The 19,256-nt window shown below is 40.2% G+C and overlaps 1 protein-coding gene across 1 annotated transcript in view; it reads right to left on the bottom strand.

Moving 5' to 3' along the window:
- LOC111151898 (SVOP like) overlaps positions 1 to 19,256 on the bottom strand; it is a 64,321-nt gene continuing 45,065 nt past the window's right edge. Inside the window, exon 14 of the mRNA XM_022510115.1 lies at positions 1 to 210. Coding sequence (XP_022365823.1) covers positions 1 to 210 — 210 coding nt within the window. The remainder of the gene's footprint in view (positions 211 to 19,256) is intronic.

Here is a 19,256-nt window from a genome sequence, read left to right as displayed (position 1 = left end):
TCAGGTCTGCTTCAAAGAATCTCCAGACTCCAAGTTAATTCCCGTTGGTCCAAAGATGGTAGTTAAGAATACTGAAGAGATTTGTGCATCACTTACCTGCAGGGCCCGTCCTTTGGTCTCAATGGGGAGAGTAAATGCAGAAATGGCACATACAACACAGACCGATGAGAAAAGACACAGGGCCCCCAGGAGTGAGGCATTCATAAGAACCTGAAGGTCATAAGGAATGACTCAATTTATTGTGCCCAGTCACTTCTAAATGGATTTTTTTTGTCATAAGGGGAAATCATCTCTCCACCTACATGAATGAATGTCCTTTGCAGCCATTCTATAAATTGTGCATTCCTGACATCTTAGGTCTATTTGGGCCCAGCTATTGTAGGCATCTTGAGTGACCCTGTGAGTTAGGACTGACATTAACACGTACTGGCCAAGTCAGACCTCTCTGCACCCACTCCTCAGTATCTCCAGAGCAAACCAGTATCTGGGGAATATAAGAGATCTGGTTTCCCCCACTTTCTTACCAGTCTAGTTTGCTCAACTTCTAATTCTCATTGTTAGTCATGCAGGATTCCTCTGCCTAACATCCACTCGTCCCCCTTCAGTTCGGACAGGATGGATTAGGAGGAAGTTTATTTAGAGATGTAATCTAACGGTCTCTGAAAAGATAAAAATGGATTATCTATGTTCATGATGCTTCATGTGTGACAGTACTTTCTGTTTGGTTTCCATTTTCCACATTCAGACGATTTCTGCCAGTTGGCCAAGACCACGCTCTGTTAACTGGCTAGTTCAGACACTCCCCTCTCCTACATCTGTTAACCCAAGGCTGCCTCAAGTTAGCAAAAAGCCAAGCTCTTGGTAGTTGTCAACTAATTTCACAAGGATGTTTAAATAAAGTGACAGGAACAGCAAGGCTCTCTCCAGTCACAGAACACTGCAATTTTTGGACAGACCTAGAAATTAGCAGGTCTAGTCCTACCTAATATTACCAATGAGCCTAAAGTAAGGGCTACGTGATGACTTGTCCAAAGTCACATGTAGATCCCTCACACAATCAAGTGCTATTCAACCTCTTAGGTCCCCCTAAGATACAGAATTGGGGAGCCCATCTTACGTATAAAGCCTGTTGCCTTCCAAAACAGTAAATAATTCCACTCGCCATGCGAACAACCCATGATATTTAATCTCTGTTGTGTACTCACCCTAGCAAGTATTAGATATTATTTTCTAATTTATCTCCCAAAATGTTACAATTTTCCCCAGAGAAAATCCAGGCTCAAAAAAAGGGGAAAGGTAGGAACCAAAAGAAACCAGGCATTTGAACCATGACCAAAGTATGCCACAGTTAAGCACGTGTCTAGATACATCTGCCAATCCTGCCTTTTCTGTCCTTTAAAACCACAATTCACACCACCACCAGCCATATTCCTCCCCAACCTTTGCAACAGATTTTAAAGTCTTAGGTGGTGTGAGACCTGATGGTTTCAACTGAGGTTACGTAACTGCTCTACTACTAGGATCAGAGAGAGCAACTGCTGCACTCACCTGGCTTCCCTACAGAAATACCAGTCTGGGCTTCATAGCAGGACTCTAGCAATCCAGTAGATGTTACTGGATATTCTTCCACTAAGAAGTTCCTTTCTGCCTAAGTGAACCAAAGTCAATTTCTGTTGTTTGTAAGGAAGAAATCTATTGCCTGATTATAAAAATCATCTGAGAATTTTGTTACAACATAGATTCGCAGGCCCATCTTTTGATTCACTGTATCAAAAAGATCAATCTGTTAATCTCTACTTCTAAAAATCAGCCCAGACCAGGGATAAAGAGGGACATTACACAGTGATGAAAGGTTTATCCACAAAGACACAACAATTGTAAAGGTTTACCACAGAGCTTCAAAATATATTCAGTGAAAACTGAAAGAAGATCTAGGTAAATCCACATAAAGTTGGAGACTTCAATGCTCCTTTCTCAGTAATTGATAGAACTACTAGTCAGCAAAATTGAGGACTAGAAGAACCTTACATGCCATCAACCAACAGGGTCTAACTGACATTTACAGAACACCTTACCAAACAGCAGAATACACATTCCTCTCTACAGCCCATGGAACATTCACCAAAATAGACCATGTTCTGGAGGCATAAAATGAACCTTAAAGGATTTAAATCCTAGGCGCGCCTGGCTGGCTCAGTCAGTAGAACATGCGACTCGATCTCACGGTTGTACGTTTGAACCCCATATTGAGTGGAGAGAGAACTTAAATCTTTAAAAAATATTTAAAACCCTAGAATATATTCTGACTGGAAGTATCAAACTAGAAATAAAACAGCAACATCTCCATGCACTTCTAAAATCCAGGAGTCAAAACCTCATGAAAAAAACGATGAAAATACAGAATATTAAATGTGTGGGACACGGCTAATAGGAACAAAAATAAAATACTTAGGAATAAATGTGTAAGATACGTATCAAGAAAAATTATAACTAAAGAATATGTAAAATTGAGTAAGTCTATTTAGTTCTTAGAAAAATGGATTGTGAAAGTACTTCTCAAAATAATCTAATTCTAATGAATTCTCAACCTCTATTCAAAGGATTCAAAATCCCAGTAGGGAAAAAAAAATCCCAATAGGATTTTTGAGTCAATTTTGGGTGAAAAAATTGGTTTTAAGGTTAATTTGAAAGAATGAACATATAAGAAAATATAAGAAATAAGAAAATATAAGAAAAATCAGGGAACTTCTGGGACCATGTTCAGGTGAGAGAACTTGAGGGAAGTTATTAGCCTAACTGGTAGTAAAGTTGTAATCATTAGCAATGTGATACTGGTGCCAAAATCTGTAAAACAATGAATTACAAAGTAGCTCTAAGTATGGAAATTGGGCTTATTATAATAGCAGCATGGTAAATCGATTGAGAGGAACCAGACAAAAGGATAACTAATGGCCTGGGGACAAGGAGGTAGGTGTTTTGTTGCTTTTTAAAGCCGAATTCTTACCTCTGGCCTTAGGCCTTAAGTATAAACAAATTGTGAAAAGATCAAAGAATTTCATGTTTTAGAGGAAACACTAAAAGCCTTTGAACTTGCAGTTTCATAGATGCATGAAGGATGCAGGCCAGTAAGCAGGACACAAAACGCAAGCTCCTTAAGTGAAAACGCTCGGTAAATTGATGACCTAATAATTTTAAAATTTGTATGCCAAAAAAATTGATAGTAAAATCAAAAGACAAACTACAAACATTGAAAAAAATATCTAGTATAATAATGGCTAAATGGCCTGTAGGAGAATTGCTAATCACATAAATAAGCAATTTGTCAAAAAAAAAAAAAATACAGATGTTTAATAAATCTATGAAAGATGTTCAGCTTTACTCATAATGAACTAAGTACAAGTTAAGGTATAATTTATTGTCTACCATATCGAAGGATTCAAAAAATTTTTACCATCCGGGGCGCCTGGGTGGCTCAGTGGGTTAAAGCCTCTGCCTTCGGCTCAGGTCATGATCCCAGGGTCCTGGGATCGAGCCCTGCATCGGGCTCTCTGCTCAGCAGGGAGCCTGCTTCCTCCTCTCTCTCTGCCTGCCTCTCTGCCTACTTGTGATCTGTCAAATAAATAAATAAAATCTTAAAAAAAAAAAAATCAAAAAAATTTAAAAAAAAATTTTACCATTCTTTTTGATGAGGAAGGAAAGAACACAGATACTTAAAAATGTGGGCACCTGGGTGGTTCAGACAGTTAAAGTGCCCCACCCAGGTCCATCATCTCAGGGTCATGGGATTGAGCTCTGTGCCCCATGTCAGGCTCTGCACTCGGTACAGAGTCTGCTTGGGATTCTCTACCTCTCCCCTCGTGTTTGCTCACTCCATCTCTAAAAATGAATAAATCTTTTTTTTTTTTTAAGATTTTATTTATTTATTTGACAGAGATCACAAGTAGGCAGAGAGGCAGGCAGAGAGAGAGGAGGAAGCAGGCTCCCTGCTGAGCAGAGAGCCTGATGCTGGGCTCGATCCCAGGACCCTGGGATCATGACCTGAGCCGAAGGCAGAGGCTTTAACCCACTGAGCCACCCAGGTGCCCCCAGAATAAATCTTTGTTAAAAAGTGTTAATGTTATATCAAGGAGTGTGTATTTTTTTTAAAAGAAGACAGTTTGACAAGATCCATCATAATTTAAGATACATACACATTTTGACTTAAAAATTACCCAACAGGGGCGCCTGGGTGGCTCAGTGGGTTGAGCCTCTGCCTTCAGCTCAGGTCGTGATCCCGGGGTCCTGGGATCGGGCCCCGCATCGGGCTCCCTGCTCCGCGGGAAGCCTGCTTCCACCTCTCTCTCTGCCTGCCTCTCTGCCTGCTTGTGATCTCTGTCTGTCAAATAAATAAATAAAATCTTTAAAAAAAAAAAAAATTACCCAACAGACTTTTTCTACAAAATCATGCTTTTTCACTCATATTCCAAAGTCATTCCCACATCTCTCTGCCCTATTGTAGGCAGGGAAAGGGGGGCTCTCTAACCATCCTAGCTAGCAGACCACCCCCATCACTATCTCCTTTCTCTGTTTTCTATGTTTACATATCATTATTCATACTAACCTATTAGTAAACCATTCGTCCCTTGTCCATTCTCCACTAGAATGTAACTTTAAAGAATGTGGGATCTTGACTGTACAGTATAACATGAAAGAGCTCAGTGCTATCCGATGGCGAATATAGTTGCTCCCATACAGAGGTGTGTGCATGACGGTCAGGGTGCCATTGTTTGTAAAAGCAGAACACAGGAATTATTTATTCACCCACCAAGTAACAGCTACCCCTGGCACAGCCATGCAATGGAAATCCATGCACTTACTTGAAAGAATGAGGTTAATCTACATTTACTAACATAAAAAGATTACTAATGTGAAGAGAGCCGCAATATGCGGCTATGTGTGGACAGATGGACAGTGTGTGTGTGTGTGTTTACACACGGGCCCAGCTACACATACACACACAGATGGACATAAACTGTAAAGAGCAGTCGGGACTCTATTTGATGACTGCCGTGAGCTCTTAAGCCTCACCCTTCCCTTCTCTTCTTCTGCCCCAACTTCTGAACTGCCACGAGAGCCTGGGTGGCAACAAAAGACCCACACCACACAAGCTGCCACACTACTGTGGGACCCCTCACCCAGCCACACTAAACACCCCAGCCAGTCTCCTTGCCTTGCCCTCTCAAGGTCAATTCAGAGCTGCTTGAGAGGGCTGTCCTGCTCTCCCATGAACCTCAACTCTGTAATTAAGTTAAAAAAGACCTTTCCATACCCCAATGACGTGTGTATGCATCATCAGTCCTGACTTAACAATGAAAACATGGAGGGCGTTCCATCCTTCTCCACAGGTGACTAGAACATGGACACAGATAAATGTAGATAGAAAATGCACATATTCATGGAAGTATGTGTACCTACTTATATACACGCATCTATGGAATATACAAATATTACTGGTATGTACAACACCCAAAGAGCAAATACATGCATAGAAAAGAATCTGGAAGAATATGCCAGAAAACTCCCACTCAGCAGGGAGTCTGCTTCTCCCTCTGCCTGCCGCTCCTCCCCCTGATTCTGTGCTCACTCCCACTCTCTCAGATAAGGACTTTAAAGATAATATGTATCTAAAAATGATGGTAAGCCTTCTTAATAAAAAAGAAAAACCCCAAACTATACATCTGACTCAAGAAGTACCTGAGAAACTAGTGTAGAAATTCAATAAAAACAAGCCTAAATGAATGTTAAAAATCAGAAACCAATGGACTTGATAAATGATGAATTATAGTGGAAATATATAAATGTATAGAATGAAGAATGTAAAAGAAGAAATAATCACTAACACAGAGGAAATGGAGAAAAAAACAGAGACTACTCCCCAGAGTTCTTTGTTAATAAATTTGCATAAATATTCAATAAAAATTTTTCCTGACATTTACTCAAGATTTAAAAACAAACAAACAAACAAACAAACAAAAAAACAAGAGAACCAAAACAACAGAAAAACCTGGTGGCCAAAAAGTGCATCCTCAAAAGTGCCAGATTCACTTTCACAGATCAGTTCTTTTGAATCTCCAAGGAAGGAAGGATCCAGGGCAAGAAAAGCTTCCAATTTCTTTTTTAATGAAACCAGAATGACAGCAACTGCAGAACCTAACGAATACACAAAAAAACCCAACTGCCCTCTCATGTGTGAGTGTTGATTCAAAAATTATAAATGAAATACTGGTAAGATAAAACCTAATGGTTCACTAACAAAGCAAAACACCCTGGCTAATGGGACCCTCACTGCTGTCACCTGCACCGTGGCTGGGAGGTTTTCCCTGCACACCCCTGCTCTCTCCCTCATTTACCCTGCCAGCTCTTTCCCAACTAATAATCTCTTACATGTGCAATTGTTAGCAACTGCTTTTCCAAGGACTCAAACTGATTCAAGCTATTTCAATGAAATAGTTGGATACAAAATCAAGATAAAAAAAAATTCAGGGTGCCTAGCTGGCTCAGAGGCATGTGTGACTCTTGATCTTGGGGTCATGAGTTCAAGCCCCACAATGGGTATAGAGATTACTTAAACAAAAAATTTATTTTCTATCTAGAAAAAAATACATTCACAAAATGTTTCAATGCCCACTACATGCCAGGCACTGGAGAAAGAAATTTTAAAATGAGCAAAACATGCCCATATCCTTGTCCTCCCAGGGCTTCGAGTACTGGAAGAGATGGATTTTGGATAGACCAGCAAACAAATCAGCAACTACAATCTGATAATCAATATGAAGGAAAATTTCAAGGCCACGTAAGAGCTCACAGGGAGGTCACAGCAGGGAGACTGGGCTCAGTTTAAGGCCTCAGAAGGACTTCCCTGAGCAGAGAATTAATCATAGCTAACTGGAGATGGTGACAGAGTGGAAGGAGAGAGGGTTTCTAGTCCAAGGGAACAACAAGTGAGAGAATCCCAGAAGGTGGTAACTGGGTAATCAACTACAAGAAGCGGACTATTCATAGCTAAGTATATGGGTAAGAGCACAGGTGGGAGCCTCACTGGTGGGGACCTATAAACCAAGTTGAGGATTTTGGTCTTTACCTACGAAGAAGGGCAAAGGCAAGACAAAAAAGGATTGTAAGCACAAGAACCACACAGATTCATGGATACTGGGAGGAGACGTTGAAGGAGAGTAAGAGCTTGCAGAAGGGAAGTGGTCAGGATGTTCTCTTGGCAGCCCAGTGAGAGGCTAGGGTTATTTGAACCAGAGTGGTGCCATTCGTAAGAAAGGAGGAAAGGTGAATGATGCAGGACCTGTACAAGGAGGGTAAATCCGCATGGTTGGGATTGACTAGGATGAGAAGGGAGAAGAGAGGAGAAGGACAACCCCAGGTTGGATAGTGATGGCATTCACTGATGGGGACTGAAAGAGGAATGGATGTGGGGAAAGATAATCCCAAGAACGACACTGAACATGCTGAATTTAAGATGATTTTGAGAAATTTGGGTGGAAATGCCAAGGAAACAACTAGATAACATGAATCTGGAGCTAAGTAAGGCCTAGTCCAGGCATACAAAGTTGGGAGTTGTGAGCATCTGATTAGTAATTAAAATCATTTAAAAAATGGGTGAAATCACCTACATGGAGACTAATATAAAAAAACGAGGGTCTAAAATTGAGCACTAAGAATGCCCAACAATGGAAAAAAAAAGAAAAAGAAAAGGAGAGGAACATAAACCACAAGGAGATGGGGAAGGAAAAACCTGAGACGCAGGAGGAAACCCACAAGTGCGCCAGGTGATGGATGCCCCAAGAAGGTGAGAGAAAATGAGGACATGACCACTTGTCCTTATAGTAAGGGAGAGGTCAACATGGGAGATTAAAACAAGGTTTAGGAGTAGAGGTATGGAGGTTATCAGAGATGCTATCAAGAATCATTCTGGTGGAACAGGGAGGGCTGCAGCTGGGTTTGTGGGGTGGGGGAATCTCTGGGGGGAGGAAGTGAGGACAGTGAGGGGAAGGAACCCGATTAAGTAGTTGGGCTGGGAAGAAGAGGAAGGAAAGCCAATGGGAGTGAGTTTATCACATGTAAGCTATGGAATCTTAAACACATTAAAATGTTGACTGGAAGGGTTCCACCTGGAGGGATGGATTGAAATCACGAGACAGATGTGATTATAAACCTAAAAAACTCAAAAGGCTCAGATGAAAAACCATTAGGAATGAGGAATGAGTTCAGTGAGCTGGCTGTTGGCCAATCAACAGCCAAACACTCACTAGCCTTTGCAAATACAGCTCATGCAAACTGTGAGACTAGAATTTATAATGTAAGAAAACAATCCATTCACAACAACAATGAAAAGCCTTAAAATGCCTAAGAATACACTTAACAAGATTTTCAGGATCTCTCACAAGAAAACAGTAAAATGTCAGCAAGGAGCATAGAACAAACATTGAACAACTGGAGACAAACTCTGCTCTTAAGAAGTTTATATTAGGGGAAAAAGTCACTTTTTCCTAAATTAATGGATATATTTAATGAATTAATAATTAAAATCTTAAAAGGGTTTGGGCAGACAGGGGAGGCTTTGCGGCTTATTTGAGAAAGAAGAACAATGAGGTGAGGCTCAGGCAGCCAGTGTACTATAAATATCATTCAACTAACTAGAAGACTATGACAATGACGAAACCAGAAAGATCAATGGACTAAAATAGCGAGGCTAGAAATAGAACAAGTAATTGTGAAAATGTAAGCAAACAGACATTTCTAACTCAGGAGTAAAAAAATGGGTTATTAAATCAAGTGTGTAGGGACCACTGGTCCACCAGTTAGGAAATCACATTAGGCCTTCTACTGCAGTATCCCAATGTCCTGGTCAGGATTTTCCGGGTCAGAATCTGGGATGCATTCACTTCGTGAAGGCTGAGGCTTTTACATGCTATACTTCAATAAAATGCTTATATATCCTCTCTTCCAAAAAGAGAAGACTACAGAAGATTGGAAGGGAAAGGTCTATTTTCATAATCCTAATCACAGACCACAGAAGTTGTAAAGAAAACATTGATAAACATGAGTGTCTATGAACTTACAAAGCAAGGAGAACAGAAACAAGAAAGAAAAGACAAATGGAAAATTGGGGCAGTATTTGCAGTATGTCAGAAAAATGGTTGAAACCCTTTATACATAAGAGAAAAAACATTCTCACAATGTTTTAAAGAATTGAAAAATGAGAAGGGCCCTAAATGGACAGGCTAAAAAAGATAAAATACCCCATTAAAATGTGAAAAGAGTATTCAGTCTCATTACTCACCAAAGAAAGACTAATTACAATGATAAAGATACCCTTTATTGCCAGTGAGATTTGCAAATACAACAAAGACTAACCAAACCAGCGGACAAGTGAAGCGGCAGGACCGCCCGTCCTCACTTGTACAACCGTCCCAAAGAGGGTGTTAGCAGTGTATCAAAATGGAAATAGAGCAGACCCCCTGACCTACCTACCAATCCAATTTCTAAGGAATTTATCCTAAAGAGGTAATTGCATAGCTGGATAAAAATGTAAGTGCAAGGCTGCTCATTACTGTTATTTATGATAGAACAGTATCAAGTAGTCTAGACCTTTAACAATACAGAACTGATAACTGAAAAGTTACTTTTTTTAAAAAAGATTTTATTTATTTATTTGACAGAGAGAGAGGGATCACAAGCAGGCAGATAGGCAGGCAGAGAAAGAGGGGGAAGCAGGCTCCCGCCAAGCAGAGAGACTGATGCAGGGCTCAATCCCAGGACCCCGAGATCATGACCCAAGCTGAAGGCAGAGGCTTAACCCACTGAGCCACCCAGGCACCCCTGAAAAGTTACTTTTGGAGTATACATATGAGAATACATTTTTCAGCATGAATAGAGGGCTTGACTTTTTATGTATATGAAAAATGTCAGCAACATATTGTTGCATGCAGAAAGTAGGCTATAAAAAGTATATGGAAGTTTCTATTCAAGATGGCAACATAGGAAGATCCTAAACTCACCTCCTTTCATGGACAGATTGAATCTACAGGTATATATGAAATCATTTCCTCTGAAAGAAATCTAAAAACTAGCTGAGCAACTCCTACAGATAGGGCAAACAAGAAAGAAAACCCACATCAAAACAGTCGGAGAGGCTGAGACACAATCTTGCCCTAAACCCCACTCCTGGTGCAGCCATCACAATCAGGAAGGAACTTAGAACTCCAAGCTCCTCCCCAAGGAGCTATGGGTCTGAATCCCACATCTGACACCCCAACTTCTAAGACGTACCAGAGAGATGAGCCCCTACAACATCTAGCTTTGAGAGCCAATGGGTTTGTGTCCATGAGATCCCCACAGCCCCAGAAAATGAAGAAACCATTCTTAAAGGGCTCAAATGCAATTACCTGGCCAACTACTAGCCCCCTAACCCCCTCCACAACACCCTCCCCAGCCAGAGGCAGAGACAGCCCGGTCAAACACATGCAGTCTTTTTATGAAAGAGGCCTGTTTGCTTAAAGCATCACCCTTTAACATAAGCATCTCCTTGAACACACAACTAGGAATCTACTGAAATACTCTCCAAAGATGGAGGCCAGCAACGAACAACTCTGCACTCTCCCTCAGCCTTGCTCCAGAGATCTGGTTTCTCCAAAGAAGGAACTTGTGCACATGTCTAGTGCCCTAGTTTTTGTGGCTATTGCCCAGGGGATACCTCCTGATCACCTGGACGTGATGTCTAGCAGGGCTTACCTTCCACAGGACTGTAATAAAGAATTCCCAGCCAGCTACCCTGCAGGACTTAGCAGGGGGAGAGCCAGCAGACCAAAACTCCATCTTTCTGGAAACAGGAGCTAGCTATTAGCTTGTCTTCATAGGTTCCACCTGAAGGTAGACTCCTAACTAAATACACATCTAGCCACCAACTGCCATCCTCTCCAGACACTTCAGGGGGTGGGTGCTATCTTCTCCCTCTCGCTCACTCCAGGTCACCAGTATCTCCTGAAAAGAGCTTAAACCTATGTCTGCCCCAGTTTGGGTGGCTGCCAGCCAGGGGTCACCCCTGAATCTCCTGGTTCTGGTGGCCAACAGAACTTATGTTCATAGGTCTCATAGGACTGCAACCAACAGAAAGAGTTCTAAACTGGCTATCTACCCTCAGCCCCCACCCAGAGCACAGCACTCACAGCAGACTGAAACACAACCCCAGTCTTTCCGTGAAAGACGCCTATTCTATTCGTTTATCTTCAAGCTGTGGCCTGAAGGGCAGACTTCTTCTTCAACAAACATTTAGAGGCTGATTACAATGCTGTCCAGAGATGGAGACCGGCAGACGGCAGCTTTACCCTCTTCCTCTGCCTCACTCTATAAGTAGTAAAAGCAACTACAACAATTTGTTAATGGATACTCAGGATAAAGAGATGTTAACCGTGACATCAAAAACAGAATGTGGAGGGGAGTAATGAGTTCAAATTTAAATTATTATCAACTTAAACTTCTTGGTGAGTCCAGCTAAAGGTTTGTCTTTTTTTTTTAATAACTCAGTTTCATTGATATTTTCTATTGTCTTTTTAGTCTCTATTACATTTATTTCCACTTTGTTCTTTGTTATTTCCTTCCTTCTACTGACTTTATATCTGTTATATATGTAAGAAATCTAACATAAGCCTCATAAGTCACAAAGCAATAACCTAGAGTAGAAACACAAATGATAAAGGACCCAAGTCTACCAGTACAGATAATGATCACATCACAAAGGGAAAGCAAGAGAAGAATAAGAAGGAATAAAGCCAGAAAACAATGAATGAAATAGTAGTAAGTACATCAGTCATTACTCTAAATGCATGGATTAGGGCATCTTGGTTCTTTCCACAGAGCCAAGATGCCCTTCAACAGACAAATGGATAAAGAAGATATGGTCCATATATACAATGGAATATTATGCCTCCATCAGAAATAATGAATACCCAACTTTATCAACATGGATGGGACTGGATATTATGCTGAGCGAAATAAGTCAAGCAGAGAGAGTCAATTATCATATGGTTTCACTTATTTGTGGAGCGTAAGGAATAACATGGAGGACATTGGGTGAAGGAGAGGAGAAGGGAGTTGGGGGAAATCAGAGGGGGAGACAAATTATGAGAGACAGTGGACTCTGAGAAACAAACAGAATTTGGGAGGGGAGGGCGATGGGGGGTTGGGGGAGCCTGGTGGTGAGTATTATGGAGGTCACGTATTGCATGGAGCACTGGGTGTGGTGCATAAACAATGAATCTGGAACACTGAAAAAATAAAATTAAGTCAATAAAAAAATAGATACATACATACATACATACATGGATAAGAAAATAAGACCCTTCTGTGTATTCTCTACAAGAGATTCATTTCAGATGTAAAGACACACAGACTGAAAGCAAAGGGATAGAAAAAGATATTCCATGAAAATGAAAAGAGAGCTGTGGTACTTAGATTTTCTCAAACAACATAGACTTTAAAACAAAGACTATGATAAAAGACATAATTACATAAGGATAAAGGGATCAATCCAATGAAAGCATGTAACATTTATAAATGTGTACACACTCACCATAGGAGCACCTAAATATACAAAGCATTAACAGACCAAAGGAGGAAACAGACAGCAATACAGTAATAATAGGAGACTTTAATATCCTACTTCAATGATAGGTAGATTGTCCAGACAGAAAATCAATAAAGAAATATTGGCCTTAAATGACACCTTAGACCAGATGAACTTAACATGTACAGGAGATGCCATCCAAAAGCAAGAGAATACACATTTTTCTCAAGCATACACAGAATATTCTCCAGGATAATACATTAAGCCACAAAACAAGACTTAATAAATTTAAGATTGAAATCCTATCAAGCACCTTTTCTGACCCAAATAGTATGAAACTAGAAATCAATTATAAGAAGGAAATTGGAAAATTTCCAGATATGTTGAGATTAAACTACACACTACTGAATAGCCAATGGGTCAAACAAATCAAATAAGTCAAAAAATACCCTGAGACAAACAAAAATGGAAATACAACATACCAAAACTTATGGATACAGCAAAAGCAGTTCTAAGGAAGTTAATAGTGATAAATGCCTATATCAAGAAACAAGAAAGGTCTCAACTAAAAAACTTAACTTCATACTTCAAGGAACTAGAAAAAAGAACGAACCAAGGCTGAAGTTAGTAGAAGGAAGGAAATAACAAAGATCAAAGTGGAAATAAATGAAATAGAGCCTAAAAAGAAATAGAAAAGATCCATGAAACTAAGATCTACTTAAAAAAAAAAATTAAGAAAACTTTAGCTAGACTCACCAAGAAGAGAAAGGATCCAAATTAAATAAGAAGTGAAAGAGGAAATGTTACAAATAAAATCTTAAAAAAAAAAGGGAGGGGGCACCGACATGGCTCAGTCAAACATCTGCCTTTGGCTCAGGTCACGATCCCAGGATCCAAGTATGGAGCCCACGTCAGGCTCCCTGCTCAGTGGGGAGCCTGCTTCTCCCTATCCCTCCGCCATTCCCCTTGCTTGTGCTCTCTCACTGTCAAATAAATAAATAAAATCTTAGCGGGAAAAAAGAGGAAATGTTACAATTGATACCAAGAAATATGAAGGATCGTAAGAGACTAGTATGAACAATTATATGCCAACAACTTGGACAACATAGAAGAAATGGATTAATTCCTAGAACATACAATCTACTAAGACTGAATCATGAAGAAATAGAAAATCTGAGCAGACCAATTACTAGTAAGGAGGTTGAGTCAGTAATCAAAAACTTTCCAACAAACCAAAGTCCAGCACCAGACAGCTTCACTGGTGAATTCTACTCAACATTTAAATACCAATCCTTCTTAAATTCCTTCAAGACACAGAAGAAGAGGGAACACTTCCAAACTCATTTTACAAGGCCAGCATTACCCTGATTCCAAAACCAGACAAGGATGTCCCAAGAAAACAATAGGCCAACACCTCTGATGGACATAGATGTAACAATCCTCCACAAAATATTAACAAACCAAAATCAACAATACCTTAAAAAGATCATATATTATAATCAAGTGAGATTTATTCTAGGGTTAAGAGATGGTTTAATATCCACAAATCAATGTGATATACTACATTAAACAAGATGAACAATAAAAATACTGATTATCTCAAAAGATGTAGAAAAGCATTTGACAAATTCAACATCCATTTATGATAAACTCTCAACCAAGCGGGTATAAAGGAAACATAATGCAACATAATAATGCCTGTATTTGACAAGCCTGCAACTTACATTATACTCAATGGGGAAAAGATAAAAAGCTTTTCCTCTCAGATCAGGAATAAGACAAGGACACCAACTTTCCCCACTTTTATTCAACACAGTATTAGAAATGCTAGAGGAATTAAGCAAGAAAAAGAAATAACAGGCATCAAAATATGAAAGCACGGTGCAAACTGTCACTGTTTGCAGAAACATGATATGATATACAGAAAATGCTAAAGATGCCACCGAAAAATGTTAGAATAATGAATTCAGTGAAGCTGCAGGATGCAAATGTTTAAAAATATGTTGTGTTTCTATACACTACCAACAAATTTTTTAAATATTATTTATTTATTTATTTATTTGAGAGAGAGAGAGAGAGAGAGTGAGAGAGCTTGAGTGGGGTGGGGTCAGTGGAGGAAGCAGACCCCCAGCTGAGCAGGGAGTCTGAGTGGGGCTTAAAACCAGGACCCTGAGACCATGACCTGAGCTTAAGACAGAGGCCAAACCCACTGAACCATGCAGGTGCCCCAAGAAGAATTAATATTTTTAGAAGTCCATACTACCCAAAGTAATCTAGAGATTCAGTGCAATCCTTCAAAAAACTCAAATGGAACTTTTTTCACAGAAATAGTACAAACAATCCTAAAACTCATATTAGAACCACAGAAGACCCCAAATAGCCAGGGAAATCTTGAGAAGGCATCATCACATTTGCTGGTTTCAAAGTAGATTGCAAAGCTATAGAAATTGAGACAGTGTGGTATTGGCATAAGAACAGAAACAGATCAATAAAACAGAATAAAGAGCCCAGAAATAAACCCCTGTATGTTTAGTCAATTAATTTACAGCAAAGGAGCCAAGAATATTCAATGAAGAAAGAAGAGTCTCTTCAGTAAGTGGTGTTGGGGAAATTGGACAGCTACACACAAAAGAATGAAGCTGGACTACTATCTTAACTCATTCATAAAAATCAACTCAAAATTGGTAGAAGACGACAAGATTAAGACCCCATAAAACTCCTAGAAGAAACCAGAGGCAGATTTGATTTCTTTGGATGTGATACCAAGAGGAAAGGAAATGAAAGTAAAAATAAACAAGTGGGACTACAAACTAAAAATCTTCTGCACAGTAAAGGAAAACCATCAACAAAATGAAAACACAACCAACAGAATGGGAGAAAATATTTTCAAATCATGTATGTCATAAGGGGTTAAGAGCCAAAATATATAAGCAATTCATACAACTCAGTAACAAAAACCTCGAAAAATCTCATTGAAAAATGGGCAGAGGATCTGAACAGGTATTTTCCAAAGAAGACGTTCAGTTGGCCAATAGGTGCATGAAAAGGTGTTCGACATCACTCGTCATCAGAGAAATACAAACTAAACTTTCAATGAACTTGTCAGGATGGCTATTACCAAAAAGATAAAAGGCACTTGGGGGTTCTCAAGCCTTTGCCTTGGGTCCTGGTCCCGGGGTCCTGGGATCGAGCCCCATGTGGCTCCCTGCTCAGTGGGGAGTCTGCTTCTCCCTCTCCCCGCCTCATGCTCACTCTCTGTCTTAAATAAACAAATAAAAGTAATGAACGGTTGGCAAAGATATAGAGAAAACAGAACACTTGCTTACTGTTGGTGGGAAATAAATGGGATAGCCACAATAAACACCAGTACGGAGGTTCCTCAAAACATGAAAAACAGAACTATGCTATGACCCAGTAATTCCACTTGTGGTTATTTATCTAAAAGAACTGAAAACACAAATTTGAAGAAAAGTATGTACTTCCATGCACACTGAAGGGTTATTTACAACAGCCAAGACCTGGAAACAACACGAATCCACTGATGGATGAACGGATAGAAAGAATATGGTATACATACACAGTGCAATATTATCCAGCTAAAGAAAAGAAGACATCCTGGCCCTTACACCAGCATAGAAAGACCCTGAAGGCATTATGTTAAGTGAAATAAGCCAGACAAAAAGAGAGAAATACCATATGATGTCATCTGTGTGTGGACTCTGAAAAAACAAAAACCCCAAACTCACAGAAATGGAGAACAGATTGGTGACTGCCAGAAGTGGGGTTGTGGGGGGGGGGTGGTTTCTGGTGTGGGGAGGTACGATTTGCAAAACAGGTAAAGGGCATCAAAAGACACAAATTTCCAGTTATAAAATAATTCCTGGGGATCTAATGTACAGCATGGTGAATATAAGAATACTGTTTTGTATATTCAAAAGTAGCTGAGAGAATAAATCTTAATTTTCATCACAAGAAAAATCTGTGATGGGTGTTAACCACACTTACTGTGATCATTTCGTAATATATACATACAATTACAATGTTGTACACCTGAAACTAGGAAGTTACATGTCAATTATATCTAAATTTTATTTTATTTTAAAGATTTTATTTATTTATTTATTTGACAGAAAGAGATCACAAGTAGGCAGAGAGGTGGGCGGTGGCGGTGGGGGGGGGGGGAGCAGACCCCCTGCTGAGCAGAGAGCCCAATGCGGGGCTCAATCCCAGGACCCTGAGATCATGACCTGAGCTGAAGGCAGAGGCTTAACCCACTGAGCCACTCAGGTGCCCAATTATATTTAAATTTTAAAAAGTATATGAATTGTGATCATATTTGGGTAAAATGTATATACATGTTCATTCATACAGACATATAGTTAGAATCATGAAAGAGCTTCATTAAAATATTTGTATTTGTGGGGTGCCTGGATGGCTCAGTTGGTTAAGTGTCCAACTCTTGATTTCAGCTCAGGTCATGATCTCAGGGTCGTGGGGTTGAGCCCAGGATCAGGTTCAACACTCAGTGGGGTGTCTGCTTCTCTCACTCTCTCTTTCTGCCCCCCTCCCCAGCATGTGTGTTCTCTTTTAAATAAATCTTTTAAAAAATAAAAAAAATATTTGTATTTGTTATCTCAGATAAAATATTTTAGGGAATGACATTTTAACTCAAATTTGTAACTTTTGTGTTTTTAGCATAGAAAAAAAAAACATGGAAATCAAATTACTGAAAATACAATAAACACAAGCCTAGTTACGACCCTATGTCAAAAAACACTGACAAACACCCTCTCCTAGACCAAACTCTAGCCAGACTGCTCTAAGCCTCTTCTCACCCAGCCCCAACCTTGGTCTATAAAAGACCCAAACCAACAGTAGACTGGTTTCCAGCAGCTGAAGGCCACAGCCAGCCAAGATGACCCTCAGTCCCATTTCACGTGCCTGTAGGAGAAACTCAAGTCCGCCCCTTTGTGCCAGTCAGTACCTGGAGGTACAATATTTGTACAGGTTTCACATGGGCCAAACCCCTTGTTTCCACTTTTTGCAATTTTTCACTTCCCTTGGTCTACCGCCCCACCCCCACATTCTTCCTGTAAAATGCCAGCCACCCCGGCACAAACCAAAGTTGATTTCCGTTCACCCTGGGCTCTTCTTCCCTATTGCAATAGTTACTACTGACCAAAATACGTCCTCGCCCCTTTAACTAGGGTCCAGCTTGGTTTACTTTCACGATACACACGTAGTTACTCAGTAAGTATACTGCTTATTAGCGGGATGCCTGGGTGGCTCAGTCAGTGAAGCGTCTGCCTTCAGCTCAGGTCATGATCCGGGCGTCCTGGCATCCAGCCCCGTGTCAGGCTCCCTGCTCAGCAGGGAGCCTGCTTCTCTGCCCCCCTCCCCCATGCTAACTCAAATGAAAACTTTTTGAAAGTACTGCATATTAGAAATTACTTATGAAAAAATGAAATGTGTATTTTTTCACCCCCCTTAACTTGCAAAGTGCGGTATACAGTCTCATGCATTGATTCACTGGGATTCCACGTAGCCAGTCAGGAATTTGACAGGACAACGAAGTCACTACTTAACTAGGGCAATGCAGTTCAAGGTTTTTGAGAGCCCTGAAACATTTGGCTTTCATCTTTATTTATGGTAGATTTTTTTTTTTTCTGGGCAGAAATTTAAATTTTTTATGTAGTTTCTTCCTTGACCTAAGAGAAACATCTTCCAGAATTCTAAAATTTCTTTTCGCAGGAGTAGGACATGGCAACCTGAGATTAAAGTCTTACCATAAGCTTGTTCTACCCTGGCCCTACCCAGCCCCACAGTTCACTGAGCAGCAAGCAGAGCTCTCTTTTCAAAATGCAGAACTGATCCTGTCACTTACCTGCTTAAAACCCTTACATTATTTCCCACTATTCTCAGGACAAACTCTCAGGTCCTCACGATGCCTCTAAGGCACTTTCTCTCCCTGCATGTGTCTCCATTCTGCTCATCACAGCAAGTTTCTATTCCTGGAACACACCCATCTCTGGCTTCTCCAGGCTTCTTCTGTACCAGCAGGTATCCTACTGGAAATGCTTTTTCTCTGTCAGTTGTTAACTTTTCATATTTCAGGTTTCAACTCCAATGTCACCTTCCCAGAGAGGTTTTGCCTAAAAAGACCTGTCAGCACTTTGACTCCCTATCATATTACCTCACAAACCCTTCTATAAGGTGGAATTATCTTAATTGTTTGCATATTGGTAAATTCCCAACTTGAATGCCAGTCTCTTGAGAGAGAGAATCTTGTGGTGGTGCTCTGCCAAACGCTTCAACAACAGCCTTTCCCCAAAAAAGTCCCACTGCTACCAGGTGCCAATGTCCAGGGTCCAAATACTACCACTACGGGTAATTTCATGATCTGATGGGACATCAACCAGATCGCAGAATTGCTTGAAAATTTAGAAGTTCATTTTCACAAGCCAGTGCAGGCCAGCTCCCACCCACCCCTGGAACCTCATCTGGCTTCTTTACAGACACCAAAAAATGGAACTAGAATAATCCAGCCACAGAGTAAGTGGGCAACAAATGGTGACTGAAGGTTGAATTGGAATAAAAGAATTCTCAATTCTATGCCATCAGATACTGTAGCTTGGTGGAGTCT

This window comes from Enhydra lutris, unplaced genomic scaffold (genome assembly GCF_002288905.1).
Source record: "Enhydra lutris kenyoni isolate GAN:26980312 unplaced genomic scaffold, ASM228890v2 scaffoldscaffold27, whole genome shotgun sequence".
Lineage (NCBI taxonomy): Eukaryota > Metazoa > Chordata > Mammalia > Carnivora > Mustelidae > Enhydra > Enhydra lutris.
Note: the sequence above shows the minus strand (reverse complement) of the source record. Positions and strands in the feature narration are given on the sequence as shown.